Here is a 27,457-nt window from a genome sequence, read left to right as displayed (position 1 = left end):
ACACTGGGAGTAAGCATTTGCTTAAAGTGCCTTTTACCTTTTGCATTTGGCTAATTGAGTATGTGGGGTGCATCAGAATGTGTTTCACGCCTTTTTATTCACGTGTGTGTAAAGGCGATTTAAGTTCTCAAATCATGTAGTCTACTTCTTCCTCTGGTAATCTGCTTATTGCTGTAGGTTAACAAATTTGCTGTGTGTGCACACCAGTTGTCCATACTTCTTGCTATAAGCACTTGCTGGTGGTTACATTATGATATAGATGGATTGTTTCTATCAAAATTTGGGGAAGAAGAAGATCCCTTTGAAAATTTCATATGCTGCTTCAGGCATCATGTGTCACTACTAGACTCTGAGGCAAAACTCTGCCATGTCTCTGTTGTGTGTGTCCCACACGTCTGTGGAGTATCAGCATGGCTGCCATCTGGAAGAAGAGTTGGCTGTGGTGTGTTCCTGTTGCTTTTGGCAACACTTCTTAGATCATTTCATGATCTTCCACAAATGCAGGTGATCTTTAATCTGCAGACCATTCTCTTAACTTGGGTATAAAGGGAGCTCTGGTTTTTTTCTTTCTCTTAACTAAGCAGAATTACAGTCTTAGCAGCAAAAATGGCAGGTACGGGAGGGTTAATAAGTGCTAGTCATTTCCAAAATGTTTGTGAGGTTGGGGTTAGGAAAGGCTTCATCCTTGCGTATTCGGTAATAGCTCAGTGTCTGTCTTATGGTTCTTGGAATCTTATTTAGAAGTAGCGAGGGGCACCCAAAGACAGTAATATTCTGTGAATGTTCAAGTGCAGTTACTTTGGAGCCAAGCCTAAGCATTGTGGAGTAATAAAGCAGATTGTATGCTCTTTCTGAAGAGCTCTGGAAGCCAAATGCAGATGGGAAATTTTGAGGTCTTGGACTTAAGAGCATTATAACCTTCCTAGCATTTGCACAGGTACCCAGCACTCTATTGTTCCAGTATGTGGACCCAGGGGTAGGCAGCTGTACTTTTATAGTCCTGCAGCGAAGTCCTGCTGCTTGGTTGAGTTACTCTGTTGCTGCTGAGCGCCGCCTGAAGTGCCTTGCTCCCAGGGCTGGTGTACCAGCTTGCTTTTCAGGTGACTCCATCACTACCTTTCACCATGAGATGGTGCGGAGCACTTACTCCTGAGTACTCCCTGCTTTTGTTCCCCTTCCCAAGACTTTTTAGTAATCATTCATGTGCTTCAGAAAGACATGGAGGTACTGGAGCAGGTCCAGAGAAGGGCAAGGAGGCTTGTGAAGGGCTTGGAAAATCTGCCATATGTGTTTAAGATGTGTTTAAGAGCTGTTTGGATGTGGTGCTCAGGGATATGATTATAGTGGAGGGTTGTTAGAGTTAGGGTACTATGGTTAGGCTGTGGTTGGACTTGATGATCTTTGAGGTCTTTTCCAACCTGAGTAATTCTATGATTCCGTGATTCAGAGCAACTGTATTTATGGAAGTTGCTGTGATTTTTATCTAAACATAGAGTTGCAGATGTTAAAACATAACTGTGTACATAACCACACAACTAGGAAACCTCATTGCTGAAGAAGTGAAGACCAGTTTAATGAGGACAGAGTCTTTACGTGCGTCTGTGCCTAGGAAAGCTACCTGACTGTTGTGACTGGCCTAGCAAGCCTCCTTGGCCAGCTGTGAAATACTGATGGGTGTCTTGGTGTACCCTCAGTGAGTTCCTTCTTGTACATGTGGGGCTGGATGCCGCCTTGCTCAGCTCACTTTCTCTCCTGGGAGGTCTACCACTGTTCTGCATCCAGTAGAAGAGAGTTTTGCATCCAGCAGACCAAGAGGTTTGTTAAAGCTGTGGGTGCTGCTGCTCCCTATATCAACTGCTTACAACCTTTTGCAAGTAACATTTTGTATCAATGTTGTCCAGGCTTAAGATTTGCCTGAGGTGAATTTCTGTGTGAATACTGAGAAAGCATTTTTCATGTATTTTTTGGCCATAAGAACAGTTAAAGAGGCATATAATTCTGTGCGGACAGGGGAGTGATTAAAATAAAAACACCGTAGCTTAATACCTTAATTTAGGAGACATGCCATGAAGTACTTTGAATGAAATTATTTTGGTTGACTAAGCTATATTCTGGCTAAACTAGAATTTATGAGTTTGATGGAGAAGTAGGTGAAATTTTAAAGCCTGTGTTACTTAGGAGGTCAGATAAGACAGTTTTAACAGTTCCTTCTGGGCTTGAAATCTGTGAATCCCCAAGCCTTTCAGAGTTAACCAGCTGAATGTCTGAGAGAGACTTCTCTATGAGTCAGAGACAGTGGTGTTTGGGGGCTTTTTCTTCATGTGGAAAAGCCTCTGAGAGCAGGAATGTAGTTTTTTTCTGGTTTTAAGGCACTCAGGAGATTGCTTTAGAAAATACAAAAGTGTGGCTGGGAACCCAAATTTGGAAATGACTGAATTAATGGTACTTGAATCACTACAGCGCAGGTACTTTGGAACTATTGTGAGTTGTCTTATGTTCTACAATGCCTTTATCAAACATTGCTTCTCAAGTAATGCAGTACTAGATCATGAAGCCTTTCTTTCTGGATTTAGGCACATACCTTTTGCCTCCTTGCATTGCTTTATGTAACAAGGACTTCATAAGAGTAGAACAAATAAAATAGTATAGTAAACACTATCTATTTAAAGAGATGTTTTAAGTTTTTAAGAATATTACAGGCATGTATAGAACTTTGCAACCAGGTGATGATTGAACATGTTCTCAAGTGTTATTCAAGGTGACTATGCTGCTAATAAAACAGTATATGAATGTCAAATAAGTATTAGAATGCATAAATTTAATGACACGGGGATTTGCATGAGCTGTGAAAATCAGTGAGAAGTTGCTGGGATGGTACAGCATAGAGATTGATATATAGAAAACCTGTAGGAGTTTTAATGGATTTTGGAGAAATTAAGAAATTATATTGAAAAATAGTGCGTATGAATTCAAAAGTGTATTCACAGTATGCACAAGGGGGCAGAGTTAGTTTCACATGTACCTTACCTCCAGCATACCAGACATTCCGGTTACCTGGCTGTGTAACTGTAGTAATCCTTGAGCACAGCTTTATTTTACATACAGTTCTCTCATTTTACTGCTGTTTCTAAATCGTTCTGTTCCAGGATTATTTCTAAGGGTAAGCATTTTGGAGAACTGCATAGCAAAAAAGCTGGAGGGGTTGCTGGTAAAGGAAGGAAGCCCAGATTGCAAAAGTTTGTACATATTTGTCACGTGGTTAGTTATTCTGCAGGAAGAATGCTCTGTCCTACTGTATAGTGAGAAACTGACCCTGGTTATGATTTATTGTAAGAAAGTTACAATTTATTGCAAGAAAGTCAGCATTACTTTATAAATATTCTGTTGCCCAAGCTGTAATTCTTGTATCTCCGTTGAGATTTGCAGAATAGATACACAGAATAAGAATTGTTCTGCCGTTTGGAAATAAAACATTGTTTATTACCCATTTCTGATCACAGTTGCTTCATGAAAGTAACTACTGTTAATCCAGAGTTTGGTCATAGCAAAAATACAACACTGTAGTGCAAAGCATCTAACCTTGTAAGTTATGTGGTAAAATGATTATCAGTGGAGTTGTATACTGTGTTGCTAATGTTCACATGAAACACAGTGTACATACAGAAGTAACTGGCTTATTTGTTTACTTACATTGACATTGCTGTAATTTGGAGTGATGCTTCCTTTGTTTCCTGGGAGAGAATTCAGAGCAATCCACAGTATTCTGTTTATCTTCATGTTACATCTCCTGAAGACTTTTTCATTAAAAAAAAAAAATAAATAAATGTTAAGCTGTCCTAGCCAGGAGGGCTGGAGATGGAAGCAAACAAATAAAAAAATGTGTATTCTGTGTTCACGTTGCATCTGAGAATTTATATAATTAAACTTTTTCTTTTTTCTTTGTCATTTACAGGCAGAAATTGTCAAGAGGCTGAATGCTATATGTGCACAAGTCATTCCCTTCCTGTCCCAAGAGGTAGGTAGTAGTTTGTACTCGTACCAGTCTAAACAGTTGCCTTGTTACAGTCCCTTTTGTTGAAGCGGGACTTCGTGTTGAGACAGTTCACTTAAGAATCTCACAGTTCTTGCATTTGACTTTCCAGTATGCTATCCTCATTGTAACTTAATTATCTTCTCCAATTCTATTATAACGTAGTTTATACATACTTACTTGAAATGGAGAGTGTTATGATGTGTTAAACAAAATTTTAGTTGTTTAAATATTTTGCTGTCATGTGGAAATGCAGTTTTGCTCCCAGTTCTGACTTTGTCAATCTGAAATCAGAGGGTGGCTTGCCAAAACGGTAGGAAGGCATGATTTGTGCTACATTCTTGGCAGAAGACTTTGAAGTTCAGCAGAAACTTCTGTTATGGTGTACTGAGTAGTGATGTTCCACAGACCTACGAATGCAATATTTTTCTGCCTGCTTTCTCATCTCTGATTAGATTTTACCTTGAAATACTTCTATTATTTCAGTGTATTTTTGCAATATAGACAAAACATTGAAACTCAGTGTAAGCTGATTTCTGTAAGCACTAATTTTTTTTGAAATTATGATATGCTGGTATTATCTTGAATGCTCAGTAGATACTTTGAAGGACACTGGAATTTGGTCAGTGTGGTTCATGAAAGGAGATATTGGGCGTGTGATGGCTTCCCTTGCCCACCCCTCTGGGGCAAGAGATGAGGAGTTGTGTGTGCCTCTGTTTAATTTGAAGTTTCGCTGCTGTAGTATGGAAGTCAGAGATGGAAGCAGTAATTCTTTGTAGTGCATCCATAAAACATCGTATTTGTGCCTGAGAATGCGCTAGAACTCTTTTTCTTTCTCCTTTTCAACTGTCCTGTAAAGTATCATTGCTTTTCAGGGGAGCTGTTAGTTCTGTGTATGTTCTAAAGGCTGTGTGCATGTGTATGTGCATGCACGCATCTGCCAGTATTTGAGATGAAAGTCAAAACTATCAAAACTAGAACCTGGCAATGTTTGCGAGCGTGGCAGTGCTCTTTGCATTTAAAGATAGATTAGTGGTAACTAAATGATGTGTAATAATCTAGTTATATTGCTGGGGGACCAGAATTCAAGTCCTGCATGGTTCTAAATCAAGTAACTGTTGATTCTGTACTTTGCTACAGAATCACTGTACTTCTAGTCTTGGGTTTTCATTTGCTGCACAGGAATAACACAGCATATAAAAATGAGGTGTAAAGCTGATTCATACTCATGCTAAAGTGAGCACGAAAATGTCACGATTTTGAAACAAAGGCAGGGTTGAGTTCTTGGCAGGCAAAGCTGTGATCTTGGCAATGGCACAGGATCAGCATTTCTGTGACAGAGACATCTCTTCCAGAGCATGTGGTACAGTGTTTAGAAACTTTGTACCAGTATACTCCTACTGGGACTGCTATTTTCAGAAGAGTTCCTGAACAGAGCATTATTGCAGTAGGTAATAGCAGGTTGTGCTGCTCTGCTTGCTCTGCTTCCAGGTCCCAGCTTGTTTCTCCTGGAGCAAGCATGGTTCTTGCCATGGAGAAAGTGAGCTTAGAAGTACATCTGAAGAGAGACATGTTTGGTTCACAGTGACTGACAGATTTTGGCCCTCAGCTTCGATTTTTGGAAGTGTTAGCCTGCATCCCCTCTGTGTGCTCACATGGATTTTAAAAAAGAAAATACACTAAGTTTTTGAGCTCTTAGTATTAGTGGCATCCTGCTTATGTGAGCTCTGACTCCTATTTCCCTGCCCTGTTTTCTGTCTTGCTCTCCGGTCCCTTCAGCTGCATCAACCAGGAGTCCTCCTGAAAGCTGGAATTAGCACAACTTAAGTGCAAAGAGAGGAGGCACTGTGATGGCTCTGCATCTTATTTCTCTCATCTTATCAGTCAAGGCTAATCTCCCTTCTACTCATATGCAGTAGCTTCTGAACTGTGAGCCGAGGGCCCTGATCACTGACAACGTTCTGGACCTCAAGCTAAGCATGGGGAGTATCATTTTAAAATAGCTCTGAAGTTAACTATTGCAATATCTTCTCATTGACATGCTTGCTGTAAGAACTATGTAGATAGACAACAGAAATGGCCGAGATTGTAAACTTAAAAAAAAATTACATTTGTCCCACGTCTGTCATGGGTACAGTATGATCCCATGAGGGCTTGAGCACACCAGTGTCACTCTGCTCTGTGACTGCTATTTACTTCTTTAGGTTTTAGGTCAGAACATTAAGAAGTTTTAGGTCTGAAAACAGACCTTCCTATGGTTTCTGCTCTAGCAAACCTCTGCTTTTCAAAACCACGACCCACAAACTTTCCTTCAGATGTTTACATATGTCTTATTTACCAAGTCTTACATCTTCTTCCCTGTGTATACTCTGTGATGTTGAAGCTCTTTGGGCTATACAGGAAACTGAGAGGTCAAAAAAAGTTCACAAATAAGGCACTTTATATGTGGTGACATAGACAAAAGGGAGCACTTCCAGGGAGCCGGTGTACACATTTGTATTACTTGGAGGCAAGTGTATTTTTTAGGTTATTTAATAAGATGGGAGAGGGACTAGAAGGATTGAATGCAGAAGCACAAAAAGACTTTTCACATATCTCGACAATGCTGCTGGAGGTGGCACTTTTCATATTGGGGTTAAGAAAATCTTGGTGATTCTTTGACCTGTATTACACAAACACATGGTCAGGTTGTACTGGCGTATGCTGATGAGGCAAAAGAAAACTGGTCTCCAGTTTTGAGCTAGTCTTAGTTTCTGCCTAATTTGTGTCTTTAAGAACCAAGTGTCTTAATGGGAGCCTCTTTATTTCATCATCTAGATTAACAGAGAACTGAACTGCAGTGTGCTTTTGCTGTTTATGCAGTTTGCATACAGTCTAATTGTGGAACAGTGCCTGAAAAATGTGATCAGACTCCTCTGTATTGTGCCTGAGGGAAAAATGAACAAAATACAGCGGTTACATGCACTGATGGCAACATTATTGCCTCATAATAGCACCAGGTTAACTTGTCTTATTGCTTGTTAACTTCGTAAGGAATCAATGACTTGCAATAACTCACTTAGAAGTAAGAAATTGTGGCCAAAATCACTAGAGATCTCTTGAAATGAATGCAATTACAATACGTCACCCTTCTGGGTATTACTGCCTGCTTTGTTTCAGGGAGCATACCAGTAAAATATTCCGGAATTTCTTCTGACACAAGACTTCAGTCAGCTTTACAGTGCTTTAGATTACCTAACTATGCATCAAAAATAAAGTTTTTAAATGTCCTATATATGCAGTCAAATAGTGTCTTGTTTTTATGTTGACTTCATCTTCAGAAAACTGAAAAATAGCATTAGGAAATACAGACTTCCCCTTTTCAATAAAAGAGTGACTTTGTGGTCGAGGCATGAGATGAACCTCAGGGGTGATCAGTGTTCAATTTCTGCTACTGTTGCAGACTTCCTGTGTTGCAATAGTCATTTTCCACCTCTGTGTGATGTTGTGAGATACTGGTGTGCTCAAGGTACTTTCTATTAAATACGGGGAAGGAGGTGCCCACAGGCTATAGGTAAATACTTGGAGGTTGTTAGCACTGAGTTAACGTAATTTTGATAGTGTGCAGCTGTCGAAGGTAGTTTGATGTCTGCATCCTCTGATGATCTAGCTGGTTAGAGACCATTCATTTTGGGTATATAGCTGTAGATTACACCTCTGCTAATTTATGCTGCTTCTCAGTTGGGTATACCAGCTGCAGCACAGTGTGACATTTCCTCAGATGTGTGGGTTTCAGGCTGAAGCTGGTTCCTGTCTTGTCAACGTGGTATGTCTGTGCGTCTCAGTGCAGCCTGTGGCTATTGCTGTCTGACCCTGCCTGTGTGCCCTGAGTACCAAATGACGTGTGCTGGATTGTGGCATTTGTTTGGTGTGACTGAGTTGTTCTTTGATCACGGTTACCTAATTTTGGGTAAATATTGACTTTTTTTTTTTTTTTATTTATTCATGTGCACGCACAAGAGTTGTCTCATTTACACTGCAAGCATTGTGTAGGCTGGAGGAGGCTATCAGAAACATTTTGGAAGATTCAGTATCCCTTAAGGTGAACAGGCTGATAAAAAGCTAGAAGTTCTGCTCTTCAGTAGCTTTCAGTTCCCATGCAAAACAAGGTGGTGACATTGACCTAGGAGTACAGTTGGATGCCAAACTCATGCATATGTGCAAAAAAACAATCAAAAGAAAATACTGCGTGTGTTCCTAAATGCAGTCATTTCTTCTCAAACACTTTTCCATTTGCAGGATAAACTTGGGCCATAATATGCTCAACTCCTCTGTATATTGATATTCTATAGAGGAGTTTCTAAAGCTTAGTAGATTTGGATGAAGATCATTATGTGCATTATATAGAAGCAGAGCGATAGTCCCTGAATGTTATTCAAAAGACAATAACCATTGGTCTGAGATTTGAGAGGCTGAGAAGAAAAAGCTATTTTCCTCCATCTTAGACTTGCCCAAGACGAGCTGAAATAGAAAGTATAAGGAACTATCACATATCTGTAATCCTTCTACCAAGGAAGACATCTTATTAGCAATTCATGCATATATCGCCAGCAGTTTTCTTAGGATCTTGTGAAGTGGTTATTATATGTTGTCTGAGTTGCTGTGTCTGGATTCAGTGACCCTGATGGTCCTTTTTAGTTTTCTTAGTGTGTGCTGTACTCCACTGTAAATGTGTTTTTGCTCGCTGGTGTTTTCAGTACCGCTTTGTCTCGTTATGCTGTCTCTAGATCAGGCTTTCAGAATGACACCGCTTCATTTCCTAAGCAAGACATGGTTTGCACTCCTTCTAAGCAGATAATACAACAACAAAATATTATAAATTAAACATAGCAGAATTTACCTGCTTCTGCAAAATAAATTATCTGCAGTTTTTGCTTTGGACTTTATAAATGGTGCTGGAGGAAGGCTAAAATTAGACATTTTTAACAGCAACTCCTCTGCATGGTTGTTGGGGAATTTTGCCGCTTGGCTGCCATCAGCATGAGTTTGACTTCTCTGTTGTTGGAAGAAGCAGGGAGCTCCAATATGTTAAAAAAAACAAACAAACAAAAAACACAGTTATTTTCCACAATGCTGCAATGCATGCACAGAAATCAGGGCTAGATGACGGTGTGGTAAGACAGTGTGATTGCAAAAACACCTACATCCTTCTTGTGGTCTCTGTCATTGCTACCCACCATGAAACCAAAAGGAGGAGATTTTCCAGCATAAGGCAACTGCAGACACCACCCCCTGCAGAAAACAGAAAGGGATGAGGAGCAGAGACAGGGAAGAAGTTTGAAAGGAGAAATGATACTAGTCTGCGTGACAGGCGAGGCAGGGCACTGAGTTCATTGCTCTGGTCTGGTGTGCAAAATACTGCTTTCTCATAGCTGAAGGTAATGGTCTTGTCATTTGCTTTCATGCAAGGAGGTAGGCTGTCATTAAAATGTGCTTCACCACCCTGTCTTCATGTAGCTGACAAAAAAGCAGAAGTATTTTATTTTGCAGTATTTTTTTCATTTAGTTGTAAGTCTTTCCATGGTCATTTGATGGGTAGTCTATTGATTGGTGACATCACTGGTTGCTGGAGCATGTGCAGAGTGTGCACTCAAGCACTCTGCTGGTCCCTAGCAATGGTCTGGGCTGGCAGCTGCCCTGCCTTCTGTGGTGCTAACCATCCTTTACATTGCCCATCCTGTTGCATTTGGGCCACACTGCATCCCTGGACTACCACCATGTGCCTCCTTGCCTCTCTGCCAAATAGAGACCTCCAAGCACTGCCCAGTCTGTGATCGGTGACATGAAACCCCTCATTCCCTCATGCACAAAGGACTGGATCCCCATGCCAAGAAGGTTTGATTTGGTGTGGAGGCCGCTCTGATTTTTCTTGCTATGATGCATTGACGTGTGTTGTTTGCATCTCTGATATGAAGTAGCTTATGGTTCGCATGGGGCAAGGACCCAGCAGGGTCTCAGGGAAATGGTAGGGAGCTGGATGTGGATAGGTTGTTCTGCTGAGGTGGAAGTGATGGAGAGGCTAATTTCAGACCATCCATTTTCTCTGTTGTGCATACCATAGCACTGAAGATTAAATCAATTTTAAAGCAGCTAGCAGCAGAGAGTTTTAATTGTTTCTACCATACCTAATTTAGGTTCAGTTTTACAAGGCCCGTGGGTTTTCTCCTTTCTATGAAGGCTTGATCCCAAACCTATTAGAATCAATGAAAAATGCTTTGTGTGGTTGGTTAGGGAATTTCTGTCTAGAAGTGTTTTTCAGCAGAAATCTTAAAGAGAGATTTTGGTGCTTGACCCTTCCACTTCTTCTCACTTAGGAATGAAACAGTGTTTTCCCAAATACTCTTCAAATCCACTGTTTGTGTACGTTCTGCAAAAGAAGCAGAGCCATTTGAACTGTTATCGTGTCAACTTATTTTTCCAAAGCCCAGATGAAAATTTCAAGCATTTCTGTAACACTGTTGACATTTGCAGGCCAGAATTCTGCAGGTTCCTTGGAAGTTGTTTTTTTTCCTCTCTGTGGCCTGGGAACAGAATTTAAGTAGATGGGTATTATAACTGTAAAGAAGGATGCTCATACATAGGGCTGGATTCCTGTCTTTATTTCCATGCAAAAGTATTAGCTAAGAAATGACAGGAAACCAGTGGTGACTGTAATCCATTCAGTAATTGAGAGTTGTTTTTTTTTTTTAATTATCAGTATTTTTCTCATTTATTTGATGATGTGATCAAAAATTCTGTGATCCTTTTTGGATGTAATTGACTTCCACCAGAGTATGGTGGGGTAATTATTTCGGTCACCTCCTTGCCTTACAAAGCCACGTATCACAGAACGCCCAGCTACATTTTTGATATAAGCTGTGCTGTCCTCACCATGTGTTGATCTGGAGATAATGCATCATCAGGAACTTGAAACTTGAGAATTGCAATTTCCTTTTTAATGGTTATCCATGGTGTTGATATGCCACTTGCTGCAGTTTTTGTTTTACTTTTTTTTTTTTTCCCCCATTGCCAAGAACAGACTTGCTTATGTTCAGCCCCATTTTTTGTTCTTCACATTTACTGCTCTTAACTGACAGATTTGGTTTATATTAGCACTGTACCTTTAGAAAACCCTAAATGGGACTGCTGTGATTCTGTTTTCCGTAGTATGTTATTTGCTCTCCTGGCATTTCCTTCATTTAATTCTTCTTTGCTTGAGAACAAACAAACCTTAAAACCCTTTTTTTCTTCCTTCCTGGAATGTTTCTAAATTACCTCCTTCGTTATTTGTTGGTATCTGTTTTCAGTACTAGAGGTTAGCATTTCTTATGTTTATGGGTGGATTTTTAGACTTGCTTTTCCTCACCCGAGGAGCTTTTAGGAGAGGAAATCTGTAAGTGGCAAGGCCATTTTTGTTTCTGCATGGCAGACTGTCCCCACTTTGTAATGAAGATAGCTGGGTGGGGAGCACCAGGAACAGGCACATCTGAGTGTGTCAAACCCAGGTGCAACAAAGCTCTTCCTCCCCTGAGCAGAGCTTGAGGTGCTTTACTATGCTCAGTCTGTGTCTGTAAGGTGAGGGTGATTCACTCTCCTTACTGAGCATGCAATTGCTTGCAGCTTCTCTTCCCGAGCCCTCCTCATCCCATGCACCAATTTCTCATTGTAATTTTGACCCTACACAGCTGCATGTACAAATGAATTTGCCACTGGTGGAGCTCCAAACTGACACAGGTCTGGCTGCAGGATTAGGACCTTACTTTATTTGTAGCTGATGTTTTCAAATACCAATCACTTTTCAGTGTGCAGCAGTTTTGAATTTACTGCAGGAATACGGTATCACTCAAACTGAGATAATATAACCACTGAAGCTTGTAAACTGTGTTGTTAATTAGACCATGTGTTTTTGATGGACTTTTTAAAGCTATTAAAATTTACATGTTGGGGATTGAAATAATTAGTTCTCTTTCACGTGTTTGACAGAATTGTGAATGGCATTTTAAATTTCATTCTCATGGTTGAGCTGCTTTGAAATGTACCAAAGAGAATCTGTATATCCTTCAGTGATGTGGGCGCTGTGTGATTGCTGAAAATACATACCTTTCATTTTCAGTATGCTTTTTTTTTTTTTAAATCAAGAAGTTTCTGTGACTGTAAAGGAAGTGATTTTGCTTTTAAAGGTGACATGTAAGTTTGGGAGCGCACTGATGAACAGAAGGCAGGGCCCTCAAATGGGCTGTAAAATTGGCATAATTGGTGCAAGGATATTCCAGACAAGTAATGGCATAAATAAAGTCTTCTCCTTTCGTTATACACAGAATTTGAGTGTTAGAGAACTATTATTTCAAACGTGTGATTAAAAAGTAAAAAAAATAAAAAAAGAAAAAGAAAAAAAAAAATCTTTGAGTAGTTATTTTAGAAAGCAAATAATTTTATTCTGTTTCTGATCTTCATTTATAGCACCAGCAACAAGTGGTGCAGGCTGTGGAGCGTGCCAAGCAAGTGACCATGGCAGAACTGAACGCAATCATTGGGGTATGTGGTCTTTCCATTTCAGCTCTAATAGCATTTTAAAAAAAAGCCCCTTTCCCTTTTCCTGCCCCTTTCCCTACCCCTTCCCCTCACATTTCCATCACATGGGCTAATGTTGGGGGCAGTGGAGAAGGTCAGTAGCTTGATCTTGGTAAAAGGTGGCTGCTGCTTGAAAATTTTGCTTGTAGCATGCGTAGGAGACAAACAGGTTAATGCCTGTGTTGTATCCATTCCCTGAAGTTGGATGGATATTTGTTTTCTGTTGGCCCTTTTAAGTCATGTTGCTTCCTTTGTATACTGCCTGCTAGTCTGCTTCTGCACCATGCTAACAGCTTTTGTATGATACACTAAACATTAACAAGGAATTGCTCCCTTTGCTACTGCTTATGTACCTTTCTGAGACTACAAATATCCACCACGTATTTGTGCTTACTTGGAAAAATAATTCAGTTACTCATTATAACAAAAAAATCCTGGGAACAGCATAGAGCAAAGTATTTTTTCCCTGGCTCACTCATAGGTGCCAGGTTCGCAGTCAGTTATCTGAAAATACATGTGTGTGGAGCCTCTCTTGTACAAGCTTTACAACCGGTGGTATGGGCTCAGTGTGGAACCCCTGCAAGGTTTATGGGTGTGGGCAGCCACACTATTTACATTTTATGACTGGAGAGGAAAGGCATAATAACAAAAGCTACGACTGCTAGCACTACATAAAATAAAGGTGAAGAGTCATAGCTTAATAGCACATTATTCACATGTATAATTATGCAGCTGGTGCAGGCAGTTGTTTAAGTTATTCTAATGAAGACGCTACAACTGTACTTTCCGTATTCTGTCCCCTCCCAAATGCTTTTTCTTTTGTGTATAGATTATACATAAAAGTCTTTTCCCTTTTTTTTTTTTTTTTTATTCAGTGTATCAAACACACTTTGAAATGCTAATTATTCCATTTACTTTCATTAAAATTCAAATTGCTGAGTGAAGATGTGGATAAGGGTCGCAGAATAATCAATCTGAAGTGAAGATATTGCTTCAATTATGCCTCTGTCTTTTAACAAGGAAATCAGGACTCTCTGATCATTGCTGACGGTAGTGTAGAGCAGCGGTCTGATTGTAGCTTGTTTTTAATAGTCTGTTTCTAACTCTGTTTTGTATCCCTCTGACCACAAGAAAACTGTGGTAGTCAATTAGAAGATATAAATGGAAAAGAGTAACCTTTATTTCCTCTGAAGTGCCCGTTAGAAAGAAGAGGGTGAATCAGAGCGAGTCGTGTAGAATCATGAATAACATTTGTTGTATGTCTTTTACGCTCCAGTGGGGAAAGTGGGAGATGAATAATTTCCCAATTAGTTTTCATTACCTAACCAAAAATATTGCCTTCTATTAACATTCTTTGCATAAAGTAAGTAGCTAAAGGTTGGCTTCTTTGTTGTAGAAGTTTCTGTGCGTCTGCTTTGCATGTGTTTGTAGTGTTGGTCTGTGTGCACATACCATTTTGTGTGTGCACCTGTGTGTACCCACACGCACATGCATATGAATACTTCACAGCCCATTTGTGTACATTTTTGTCGTTCACCTTTGCATATATCAGGGAGACCGTGAAAAGTAATTTGCATTCTAGGAATGAGAAAGTTTATTGATGTAGAGCCTATTGGTCTTGTTATTTAAGTCTATCCTGCTTTCATGAACCACCAAGCTACTCAGAATAGATATAAACAGACTGGATGCTTGTCTGGGAGCCTCGCAGTTATTTCTGTTGGTCTGCCCCCACCAGACAGAAGAAAAAATTCCATTTTGTCTGTTGCTGTGTGAATTTATCTTTTCAAGGCAATTGAGATTCCATTGCTGGAAATTTTTTGTAATATCTGAAGTTTGTTTCTGTGCATTAAAATGGGATAGCTTTCATTTCCCTCTGAAGGGTGATTTTACCTTTCAGTACTTTCTTTTTTCACTCTTGTTTTATGTTGATTTAGGAAATGTTGTGTAGCATCTCTCTTCGTTTTTAGAGAGATGGGAGCAATACTGACTGAAAATGCCATGTTGTTCAGAGTTAAAGGGAAGTAATCGAATTCAGCCTTAAAGAGATTCATTTTTTTAAAAAACTGAATAAATAGAATAGCAGGTTATCAGAAGATGTTAAGTTTTAGTTGTGTGAACACCTGCAATAATTTTAAGTCAGAACTCAGAGTCTGAAAATGTAGCATGGGACTAAAAGAGGCTTGTCATATTTTGTGAATGCTGGTAAAAGAGAAAAAACAAAACGTAATTAGAAATCATGGCTCTAATTATGATGTCTCCTACTATTTTGTTCTTGGGGAGGCCTGACAGAGTTTGTGTTCTTTTAATACTGTGATATTTTAAGAGCTTCCAGTGTTTGCTTGCTCTTTACAACTTTTCTGAATATATCTTTTGATTTTCCATTGAGATGTGTACTGGGAGAAGAACAAAAGCAGTATCGTGAGTTTTTGAAATATAAATGTAGCATAAATTCCTCTGTGTTTGGGGCCTCTGTGTTTTCTTGACTCAGAGCTGCTTTGGTTTGAGTAGAGGAGCTACGGCTGGTGTTTAAAATGGATTTTGCTGGAATGGAATTTGGCACAAGAAAAGAACTGAGTGTACACAAATCATGTCTCTCTTTGTATTTCACATACATATTTTTATATGAATGTTCCCTGATTTAATGGAATCTGATGAAGCACCTTTTTAACTTTGCAATATTACTCTATCTTCATTGGTAAATGAACCAAATCACTGATCCATGCAGTTTAAATGCAAAATACTGAAGTGAGCCTGGAACCCGGAGAGATTGCTTGTTCTCCTGACAATAAACTCGTTGTGTTTAATGGAATGAAACACAGTTATAATGACTTCTTTCACAGGTCATGTTCAGTTTAAAGCTGTTGACGGACTGAAACAAGTTAAATATAATCCATCTTCTTTTTGAGAGATACAATGAGAAAAACTAAACCAAAACTATGTGTTGTAAGCGTGCTGCAAGATGGTTGTACGTCTGCATCTGGTATTTGCCATAGGCGGTGTGGTGTAGGATTTTTGCTTGGAGGAATTGTAGTGCATACTAGTTGTTCCTTTCCAGGATGGATGCAGGGGTGTGAGCAACATGGTGCATCCACTTGGTCTTGTCAAGTGTTTTTAAATTGGAAAGTGCAAGATCTCACTGTTGGAACAATGCACAAATTGTAGCCTTAAATCAGCAATATGATCTAATTAGGAGTGATGTTTTCATTTCCTGTATTACTAAATTGAGTCGCCTAACTCTCTTAAATGTTTTTGTTTTTGTTTAATCCGCCATAATATATAATCGGAACATGCTGTGTGAATGCGGTTGTATTTTAATAAGGGAGCCAGGGAATTAACTTGTAACTTCACAAGAATTTTACCAGAGTGAGTGTGTTTTTTTTTTTTTTTTCCTTATTTTAAAATAGTTGGTTTTCAGCTGTGTTTGGGTAGTAAGACAGAAATGGAGGTTACTGCTTGTGTGTCTGTTTATCACGGGAGAGATAAATGCACCAAAAACTTAAGAACAGGTATGTGATGGTGTTCAAAGAAAATGCAGTTTAGCACAAGAAATGCTGAACCTCAATTTTTAGCAGTGACATTTTAATGATAGGAAGTCTGCAAAATTATTTGCCATCAATTGTAAAGGCAATAACAAGCCTTGGTGGTTTTTCACACTCTCTGTGTTAAGTGCTTTGAGAATGACAGCGTAAACTGTGTTAGAGAACTCCAAGGAAGTAAAACTGATTAAAATGTTCATGCTTGAATGGTGCTGATGGAATAGTTCATTTGGACTTTCTCTACCTCCTGCAGCTCAAGCTGAAATATTAAAATTCAGTGGATTTAAATCTCTCTCCCCTCAGCTCAGGAAAAAAACATTACATTTTAATAGGTTTTAAACTCATAATTCATTGGTTTGGAGCAGCGCTATTAAATCTATTTAAATATTACTTGTATTACTAAGGAAATGATTTAAATGATTTTGCCTTTACCATTCTGTACATCTGAGAAAAAGGGGAAAAAAAAGGCTCTGGTTTAATTCTTCAGCATTTTGTTTTATTATGCCACTTTTGCTATCTATTTTAAATATAAGTAATTGGCAGTTATTGGAAGAAAGGATGCTTCTGTATTGTGGCATATAACCGACAAGCTATAAAGCTCCTTTTTTAATACCCTGCGAGTCAAAATCTGTCTTGTGTTTGAGGCTGCGGTGCTAGTTTGCCCTATCTCAGACGGTGTGTAATTTCTGGTTGTTTTTGAGCAAATTCTGTTTCTACAGATGTGGAGAACAATGTCTGTTTAAATACACCATATGCTATTCTGCAGGCATGTGAAGTTTTGAAAGCGTTGCTGTGCAGATAAGTGCACACAAGTTGTAATACAAACCTAGTGTAATTGCGAGCTCTTATTCCCAGGGCACCGGTGGTGCAGAGCTCCTGCTGTTAGGTGCTAAGGTGCTTGTAGCATTGCAGAAGCATTTTCAACTCCTTGCATAGTAAGTTATTTCTGCCTTTTGCACGTGCTTGTGCAGTGAAGAAGAGAGGAGTGGGACTTCTGGTGTGTTTTTTTTTAATTGAGAGTAGCAGGCCTAGGCTGACATTGCTGGCTGACAAGAAGATGGAGGAGGGCCAAGGCCTGGCCTGGAAGCTTAACAGGTGTGGGGATTCTTTCCTACACCATGCCCAGTTGCAGCAGACTTTTTACCATGGGGTGGTACGGCAGAAGCTTTTCTTCTGTAAGCTAAGAATATTTAATGGTCTGGTTTGTGTGGTAGTCTTGTTCATGCTTGGCAAAGGGCAGGGAAATGCCTGTGTTGTAGCTCTGGCACAAGTCACTCCTCTTAGGTTGTTCAGGTCCTTTATGTATTGTTTGTTCAAGGGCTGTGCTGGCATTAAGCCGTGTTTGAAGCTTAAATGCTGTAAAACAAAGTGGCCACCTGCTGTATATTGTACACAGATTGTTATAGTGGGAAGGTGGCAGACGAGATTGACTTAATGGATATGTGCTTTGAGTTGTGTTCATTTGTCTACCTAAAGAAATACTGAAATTCATTCCTCCCTATTTAATGACTCTTGTTTGCAGTTTGCATGCAAAGAACGTGTGAGGTGAGGTGTGCAATTTTTTTGACACAGCCTAATCTCTGAAATAGAACCGTAGAAGAGGAAATTGTAGATGTAGAATGCTTTTAGGTGAATATTTTCTGTTTTGAATGATTTGTTTGAAGTGTGGCTAGGTCAGAGATGCTGGTTTTTTGAGGATTGGGAGGGAAGAGGTTGTTTGTTTGTTTGTTTTTGTAGTATTTTCTTCTTTTTCTCCTCCCATTACCAAGTTCTGTTTTCAGAGAGAGTCTTGCAGGTGATGAGTGATTTAAATTAATCTCTACCATGTGCAACATTACCCTAATTTAAAAAGGATGAAAGTGAAGTACAGAAGATGTTTTTAGGGAATTTTGAAAGAAATAATTAGAATGCACATAATTCCAGCTTCCATATTTACTGAAAAGCCTCTCCAAGGGTGTATTTTAAATGCTGTTGCTACACTTGGAATAGGCTGCCACTGTTTTCCTCTTTACACAAGCTGTTGTAGCTACTGAATTTATATTGGTCTATCACGGTAGGAGCAGTCAGTAACATGTTGCAGGGCGAAGTGCAGACCATTTATTACATCCTACTGCCAATATGCTGATGCCAGAGGCCCTGCTTGTTATGCTAAAGTAAGTCCATATGACAAAAGTACTACAGCTCACATACTGTATCTGATCCAGCAGGCCAGCTGACTTTTGCCTCATGTTTTTCCAAACACTGGCACCAAAGCTAATTGACCACTGTATTTTTATTTATTTATTTATTTTAATTAAGATTAATCAGTATGACTATAAGGAGTCCTATGGAGAATTTTCTTCATACTCTACAGTGCGAACAAGTACAGTATTTTATTTTCATGACTTCCTTCATGAACAGGAAATAAAGAGGAGAAAACAGTATTGCCATGCTGGTCTGTACTCCAGTGTGTGGAAGCTGTCTCCATCTCCAACCTAATACAAGTTTGGCACACTCTGTCAGACTTCTGGTCCATTGTCTGCTATGTAATACTTGAGTGGCGGCGTAATAATTCTGCTTTGGAAGATAAATAGTCTATAAAGTGAAGACATAGTGTATAATGTGAAGGCAAGGATTTCCGAAAAACTCTTAAGTGAGAAATTAACAGTGCTTACGTACTCATTGGAAAGGCAGCCCATCTAAACATGCATTGTTATTGTGTTGTATAGCCTAGAGGCTGTTGTTACTGTGTCATGATTTCAAACCACGATGTTTAATGATCATCTACAAGCAGGGCTACGTATTTGTCATTTAAACTTCCAAAGTTTTCAGATACTACCTACATTATGAATGAGGTTTAAGTATCCAAACAGTGGCTCAGCTAAACATTTGCTTTCCTCCAGGTGTGAGTAGTTTCTTACGTGTCTTCAATCATACTATCTAGAGCAAGAACTTCAGTTACCAGGATGCAGACTAAAATACTTCATTTCCAGATGTTAAATTCCATCTTTTCAAGACTAATTTAAGAGATCTTTAAGTTGTCTGAAATTTCAAAATGTTTTACTTCTGTTAGTGAAACAATTCTACACTTACTGTTTGATGGACTTTTCACAACGGCTTCCTTAATATGTGAATGCGTCACAAGCATTGGTGAACCTGCTCTAGTAACGTTTCTGAAATGAGGCAGTGCTGCTTCAGCTCTTCTACAACTGGGAGAAGCTGAGGCAAACAAAGCAAATGGCCCTTCTGCAGTTTCAGAGCTATGACTTAAATGTAGATTATTTGATCCTTGTCAAGACCTTTTATCAAAGTTGCTGTGACAGGTAAGCTGTACTAGAGCAAAAGAAGTCACTTTAAGACTTGGTTAGATGACTGCTGGGCACTACATTGGAAAAGGAGAACTTCAGTACACTCAAGTCATCTTATCCTTGTGTCTTAACAGCTAACTTTGTTCTGTGGGAAGAGACTGCTCACCACTGAGAAGAGCAGGTGTTGCAGTGGTCTGCGCAGGAGTGTGGCTGCAGCAGAAATGGCAGTCTTCTAAGTATAGAATGGGTTGAAAGGAATGGATTAGTTCCAGCAACCCCGGTGTTTATCCCAAACACAGGCAGCCTGCTGAAATTCAACACAGTGTGGACTCCTGCAATGTAATCATGACAAAACATAGAGTAGCATTGGAAGAACTAAGGAGTCTGTGTTAGTCACTACTTGCTGTCCTGAAATTTGACTTATTTGTCAGATGTGTGGCAAGTGGAAAGCCGCTGGAATTTCTTCTGATAAGACTTTGAGCACAGCTGCACTTGGCGCTTTCTGCCTTCTCTTGATGTGAATTTTCTTAAACTAACAAGAGGGTGGGGAGAAAAAAAAAAAAAAAAAAGAACTGAAGTGGATTATTTATGCAAGATTATTTGCCCTTTATTAGATGAAAATAAAAAGTGATTGTAAAGTGCCTCCTCTCCGTGTGAAAATGAGAGAGAAGAGTAAGCTACTAAACTCTAAGATTCTGGGGAAAAATGCACCTGTCTCTTTGCAGTGAGTTAGTTTTTTAATTTACTGAAATACTAGCCTCCTTAACCACAGGTCTTTGACTTTGTGGTGGATCTCCTGTTGTTGTTGTTACTTCTGCCCACTATGCTGTTTCACTGAGTGAAAAAAAAAACAAAAAACAACATCCACAGAAGAGAAGGATGCCTGGTGAAATGTGTAGCAGGCACAGATGTTCCTGTATATATAGTTAAGAGTGGCAGTGTTCTCTGCTTGTATTACCTTTCACCCCAACAATATAGTTCTGGAATTGACTTCTTATTTGTAGATCACTTTAAAGATATTTGAGACAATTTGTGAAGATACGATTCTTATACTTTCTTGGTCACTTATGTAGGAGTTATGAATGCTTCCCTAATTATTAATGACAGCTATTGTTTTGGGGTTTTTTTTTCTGTTCTACTCTTAGTTTTCTGAGTGGAGTTTGATTTCTTTGCTTAGAGTCAGTATCTTCAAAAACAGAAATTCCTGGTTCTCAGGGAGTAAGAAGTTTGGCATTTGCATAGAGTTTGTTACTTAGTTTTGTTGTTGCTCTTTTAATTCATCCTTTTTTTTTTTTTTTTTTTTTTTTTTTTTTTTTCCCTCAATTCTGTAGTTTTTAAATTATTTTTTCTTGGACTTTCTATAACCCATGTTTTCATTGTCCTTCATTGTGCTGCAGGGAAGTTGTATATGGATGTATAGATTTCCTACCAATCTCTGATGCTATCCTTTCTTACTGCCTGCACTTATTTGCAAAGGGATCTCTTATCTATTACAAGACCTCTTTTCTATTACAAGACCCCAAGATCCTATTTCCGTACCACAGGCTCTGTATGGTGAGCATGCATGTCCCAGATCATTCCACTGGAGGAGCTACTGCACGACTCTCCTTCTATGCTGTTTTGACACATCATATCATCGTATCTTAACATAAAAGAAAACAAACAAAAACCAAAACTGTTTTGGAATGGTATGCCAGAAGAGAGAGGAAATACAGTGGGGACAGTGTCAGGAGATGCGAACAAGCATGAAAGATGAAAACAATACACCTGTGCATGCGGAAGTACTTCAATTTCTTACTGGTCTTTGAACCACCGACATTTTGTACTCTTGAGCCACTGTTTTTATTTCAGTAATCTTTATCTCAGTTATCGTTTTGTAGGTAAGCTGTCATAATAACAAATCTCTCTAAACAGTAAGTCACTTTACCTGATGAATTTCATAAAGCTATCTTATGTGGATATTTTGGTGATCCTACCAGCAAGTATAGGTAGTTTTTGCATGTGTATAGACGCATGCTTTTGAGGCATTCATTTGTTAGCTTTAGAAATGTCTTCAGGGTTATATTCAGATTGTTTGAATTGTGGCTGTGTGCTTTCAGGGTCTGTGAGGGTAGATTACTGTGACACTGAGCTTCTTGGAAAGTATCCAGTAAAAACTCGAACCTTTTCCAGGAAAATAAGCTGACTACAACAAGAGAGCATTAGAAGATAATTTCTTAGTGGGTTTATTTTCATATTTTGCTTTAAATCTGATCTCTTAAAATGTATGGGAATTAAATAAAGCATATATTTGTAATTCCGGTTGTAAAAGTTAGTGATATGCAGATAAGTATCTTTTGCAAAGCCTTTCTATTCATTTCTTACGCATGGCTTTGGCAGTTGTTTTTATTTTTTCCTTTTCACTGTAGACTGCAGGAGAATATTCAGAAAATTAAAACAAAAAAAAACCAATACATACATAGTAGCAACTAGATGCTGTCTTTATTTGATATATGTCAGTAAGTCTTGAAAATTTTAATTCAGGTTTTAGTAATAAGCTGTCTTCTTAAACTTACTACCAGAAATAGTTCAGTTTTCTTTTTTACTTCTTTTTCACTACTGGTTTTATCCTTTTTGTTCCTTGGATAGTTCTTAAAGACTCTGAAACCTGGTAGCACACTGTAGAGTGTATTTCTTGGTAACTGAAGGAATTTGGGGTGTTTGCAGTAGTTTTTTTGTTGTTGTTTTTAATAGTTCTGGGAAATTTACAGTATAATGTAGCCTGCCTTTGCAAGTTTTCCACCCATTATGAAAATGCATATTTGATTTTATGCATACAGAATTCAGATTGCGTTTAGAAAGCAAATGGTATCCTGGGCTCCATCAGGAGAGGGGTGACCAGCAGGTATAGGGAGATGATTGTCCCTCTCTGCTCCGCTCTTGTGAGGCTGCATCTGGAGTACTGTGTCCAGGTGTGGAGCCCTCAGTGCAAGAAAGACAGCTGTTGGAGAGGGTCCAGAGGAGGGCCACGAAGATGATCAGGGGGCTGGAGCACTTCCCCTACGAAGACAGGCTGAGGGAGCTGGGCTTGTTCAGCATGGAGAAAAGAAGGTGGGGTGACTTCATTGCAGCCTTTCAGTACCGGAAGGGAACCTACACCCAGGAGGGGAGTAAGCTCTTTGAAAGGGCCGATAATAGCAGGACAAGGGGAAATGGTTTTAAGTTGAAAGAGGGAAGATTTAGGTTGGATGTTAGGGGGAAGTTCTTTACTAGGAGAGTGGTGAGGTCCTGGAACAGGCTGCCCAGGGAGGTTGTGGTTGCCCCGTCCTTGGAGGTGTTCAAGTCCAGGTTGTATGGGCCCTGGGCAACCTGATCTAGTAAACATGTAAGTTTGGTGGCCCTGCCAGGCAGGGGGGTTGGAGCTTCATGATCCTTGAGGTCCCTCCCAACCTGGTTTATTCTGTGATTCTGTGATTCAGATGTGCCAGCACTGTGTAAAGTTAACTGCGTTCTGAGAGTTCACAAATGATGTGACTAAGGATAGCAAATTAAAGAGGAGATGGAGGAGTGGGAAGTGAAAGCATTACAGCAACATAAAAAAAAAAATACATGGTTGCTCAGTTGGCTCATTTTCAGGCTTTCCTTGCAGGTTTTTAAATTTTAAGTTTTTATGAAACTCTCCCATGAAGAAAGATTGAGGGAACTGTGATTGTTTAGCTTGGAGAAGAGAAGCCTCTGGGGAGGCCTCATTGTGGCCTTCTAGTATTTGAAGGGAGCCTATAAACAGGAGTGGGAACAGCTGTTTATGAGGGTGCATAGTGATAGAAGAGGGGGGAATAGTTTTAGACTGAGACAGGGGAGGTTTAGGTTAGATATTAGGAGAAGGTTTTTAACACAGAGGGTGGTGTCACACTGGAACAGGTTGCCCAAGGATGTTGTGGATGCCCCATCCCTGGAGGCATTTGAGGCCAGGCTGGATGTAGCCCTGGGCAGCCTGGTCTTGCGGTTGGCAACCCTGCACATATCAGGGGACTTGAAACTCGATGATCATTATGGTCCTTTTCAACCCAGGCCATTTGGTTATTCTATTATTCAACGATTCTATGATCTAAATTCATTGTATAGGGAGAAGTGAATGTAAAAACTTCCTCTAGTGGAATGTTTCTGTGTGGGGAGTGTATCTGTCACTTGTCTTATTCCTCCATATGTTTGGCTTTTTGAGGGATAGAGAGGAGGCCATCTCTTTTTCTTATCATGTTGTAGTGCTAATGTGATGCCCAGTGGATAAGGAATTGCCTATGTTTTTCTAGCTTTCTCTGTAACCAAGCAGCTGTAGACAGGCCATCCTGGAAGCTGATGTTCACTGCTGACACTGATGGGGAGTAAAAAAGCAAAACTAAATTGTGAACGTTGTGGGCTTTTGAACACAGTAATAGATGTCAAAGGTCTGAAAATGGCAGCTGAGGAGGTTCTGCCACTTTCTGTCTTTGTCTTCCTGAGTATCCTTACTGGAAAATAGGGCTTAATTGGGTGATCATTTTTGTTTTGTTTTTTATTTATTTGACATTACTACTGCCAACTTTGTCCTTACAAGGCATTGTGAGACATAACTGTCCCCGCAATTCTGAGAGCAAAAGTATACCTAGCATTTTCACTTTTTTAAGCTAGAGTCTTACTTTGTCCATGCAACATTGTTCAACATTAATTTGGGTTGGTTTTTTGCTTGTTTGTTTGTTTGTTTTCCTTCTTCCCTCCCCACTGTCTTCAGTTAGTTTCAAAGATCTCTGCAAGTCAAGCTGTGGGGAAATCATCAGTTCTTGGCCAAGATGAGCTAGGCCAACTTCAAGCCACTGTACTGAGGTGCTGTTACACATACTACTCTTAATGCACTTATTATGTCTGGGAGATGTCAAGAATGTCTGACACATCCAAGATGCAGCGTCTGTGCTGCTTTGTTGCTGAGTTATGTACAGAAACTCCCAACAAAGTACAGCAAAAGATTACATTTGCATTGCAGTATTCTTCCAGCTCTTTGGGAATCATCCCATATTGGTGGAGGAGGTCATATAATGCAAATAGAGTAGGTTAGTAACGGACCTCTGTGAATTGTACAGAAATGTGAAATAAGAGTAATTTTCCTTGCATTTTTTTATCAATAGCAAAATAGTTAACAAGGCCGGAAGCTCTATCACTGCTGATATTCTTAGTCTCTTTTCTGAGCTGTTCCTTCAAGCCCCTGGCAGATTAAGGCAGACATCTTCTTGCACTGGTTTGTAGTATTTTTTTAAAAGGAATGAAGAATTCTGCATTTAAAATGAAAGCTGATATTCTGTAACACAGGTTATTTTGTGAACTCCTTTTTTTTCTCTGCTTATCTTCTTTTTTCTTTCTCTGACCTCCCTCCACTCCACTACAAATCCAATTTGCCAGCTTGTTCTCTTGCTGTAAGGAAGCCCTAGTCAAACCCCGAAGCTAAACAACACACAGTTGGCTCTTGTTTCATTTTGTTATAGTTAATCTTAAATTCTGAGCAATGAGGCATCCTTCCATAAAAGCATCAGAGAAACAAAATGTGTTTGATACATCTATGAGAATGGACTCTTATTTGAATGACACAGGATTGCAAACAATGAGAAGTCTCGCTGTTTTCTTCTACCTGGAAGAATGTTCTTTATGGCTTCCTTTCTTCTTGTGGTTTTGTTGTTGTTGTTGTTCATTTGATTTGGGTCATTCATCTTCTGTTCCTGGCACTGTTCTAAACTGGGTGTCATGTGTTTGACACTGTCTTTCAGACTGCAGAGCCAGGGTTGTATTTAGAAAAGTGAGGCAGGAATCTGTACCTTCACAGGAAGGTGTTGAGGGATGTACCTGTGCAGCGTACTGCATGAGTTAGGTGGCATGTTGTGTGTGACTTGCTTTCTTTTACTTTCAGCTGACCCATATGTAAAGATTCATGCTAAAGAGGGGAGAGAAACATCAAGTGGTCTGCATGTTGTCTCTTGATTGGAGGGTGGCTAGATTGTGACGTGGAAAATGAATTCCTATACAGACGAAAAACAAACAAAAGTATGAGTTTAGCCTTTGTAATTCGGAATTTTAGATGGGATGTTTTTATACAAAACAAGGTTATATTTCTTCCCCTTCTAAAGTCCTTTATGAAAACATGTGAGGAAGAGAGCAGTCTGAGAGGGTTTCTGATCTGATTTACTATGTGTTCTGAGAAGTGACTGCTTGAAGGCTAAGAGAAAATTTCAGAGCTTGCCTAGTTACTGCATGAACTGGAATTAGTTGGACAGTCGGTGGGTAAACCTTGGACCTAAACACATCTCTCTTGGGAGGTATTTAAGGTAACTTTTTTTCTGGCCTTCCCATTCAGTAGCAGCAAACTACCCACAGCAGTTAGTATAGCGCAGAGCTTGATGCAGCCGTGGTTGAGGTCAAGCGCTCCCAATTCGACCCTCTCAAGGGCTTTCTCTATGTGTTGCCAGTGTACTGGTAAAAATGACTTTAAACTCTTGTCAGCGCAGTTACTGGTGCATGCATCACAGTCCCACTCAAATAAACCTGTCACAACACAGAGTCAGCAGCTAGAGAACAGTACAAGGGCAGGCCTCTAGCTTTCCATTCGAGCATCACTAAACGTGCACAGAGTGCCCAATTATTTCAGCATTATTGAACAAGCCTACAGGAGGACCCAAGCCTTGCTACATTAGATTTTCTTTAGTAATTTGCTCAAGTACCGCTGAGGACACTTAAAGGGCTTAAAACGGTGGCTGCAACCAGTTTCCTTTTCTGGATTGTTAATTCAGGTTTTCTCTTTCAAATTAACTCTCACTGCATGCTGTGCAGTAGCGCTGGGAGAACTGTTTAACGCTAATTTTCTCAATTTTCAGCTTTTTTTTTTTTTGCGTTATATAACTGCTTTTATAGTTACATATGCTTTGATTAGACGTGTACATGGTGTGTTTCTGCTAGCAAGAATAAAACATAATAGCACTGTCAGAGGAATAAAACACCGTTTTTACTAAAATCAGAAATTTCCTTTTTATTTTTTTTTTTAATTGTTGTTGTTTCAGCCTGAAGTTTACAGACTGCGTTGCATCCAAACATATGGACGTTTATAAAATTCCAGGGTGTTTTTGAGTGTTGATACCTGAGTCAGTCAGTCCTATTGGCTGATCTGACTGGTTATGTTTGATTGTACGTGATCAATCAGACATCCCTATGCTTCCTGAACAAATTCAATATCTGTGTTCCATTTTTCACAGCAGCAACAACTCCAGGCCCAGCATTTGTCACATGGACATGGTCTCCCTGTACCTCTCACTCCGCATCCCTCAGGCTTGCAGCCTCCAGCCATCCCACCCATTGGCAGCAGTGCTGGCCTTCTGGCACTGTCCAGTGCACTGGGGGGGCAGTCACACCTCCCGATCAAGGATGAAAAAAAGCACCATGATAACGATCACCAAAGAGGTGGGTTCTGCCAGATGACTGCCTGGCTTCATTTATTTCTGTTTCCATCTTTCTCTTTTAATTCTCCTGCTCATATTCTAAGGGAAAAAACAAACAAGCAAGCAAAAGTTTGCAAGAATTACTAGCTAATTGCTTTAGTATTTATTGCCTAGTGGTAGCTAGAAGGTGTGTTCAAATGGTAGAGTTCCAGTTTTATGAATCTGGCTGTGGAATATTAATAATTAACTGCAAAAATCTGTGCAATTTATTATTTTAACAGATATCAGAATTCTTTCTTCCAAGTATGATAAATGTATAATTTTATGTAAACTAACTAGTACTTTTCCTCTTTTCCTCCTCATATCCTGCTGCCACCTTCTGTCCTCCATGCACATGGTGACTTCTCCACATGCAGACAGAGACTCCATCAAGGTAGGACTCTATTTTGTAGGTGGGAGGAGCGGTTCAAAAGAGCTGCAGAGTACATTTGTTTGACATGGCCTGTAGTGGTGGAAAAAGTCACTAGGGCTGTGACCCTCACGCTCATTAACAGTCTTGCGTAGGCTGTGTATCACTCATTAGAT

At 39.6% G+C, this 27,457-nt stretch overlaps 1 protein-coding gene across 3 annotated transcripts in view; it reads left to right on the top strand.

Moving 5' to 3' along the window:
• Positions 1-27,457, top strand: part of LOC140263718 (transducin-like enhancer protein 4) — a 108,332-nt gene that overhangs the window by 26,746 nt on the left and 54,129 nt on the right. For 2 of the 3 annotated variants that reach the window (XM_072358820.1, XM_072358822.1), the window contains 4 exons: positions 3,953-4,015; positions 12,509-12,583; positions 26,690-26,894; positions 27,289-27,305. In XM_072358820.1, coding sequence (XP_072214921.1) covers positions 3,953-4,015; positions 12,509-12,583; positions 26,690-26,894; positions 27,289-27,305 — 360 coding nt within the window. The remainder of the gene's footprint in view (positions 1-3,952; positions 4,016-12,508; positions 12,584-26,689; positions 26,895-27,288; positions 27,306-27,457) is intronic. The other variant, XM_072358821.1, reaches the window with a different exon arrangement.

The sequence above is a fragment of the Excalfactoria chinensis genome, chromosome Z, assembly GCF_039878825.1.
Source record: "Excalfactoria chinensis isolate bCotChi1 chromosome Z, bCotChi1.hap2, whole genome shotgun sequence".
Taxonomy (NCBI): Eukaryota; Metazoa; Chordata; class Aves; order Galliformes; family Phasianidae; genus Excalfactoria; species Excalfactoria chinensis.
The sequence above is the reverse complement of the archived record's forward strand: the minus strand, read 5'-3'. Positions and strand labels throughout refer to the sequence as shown.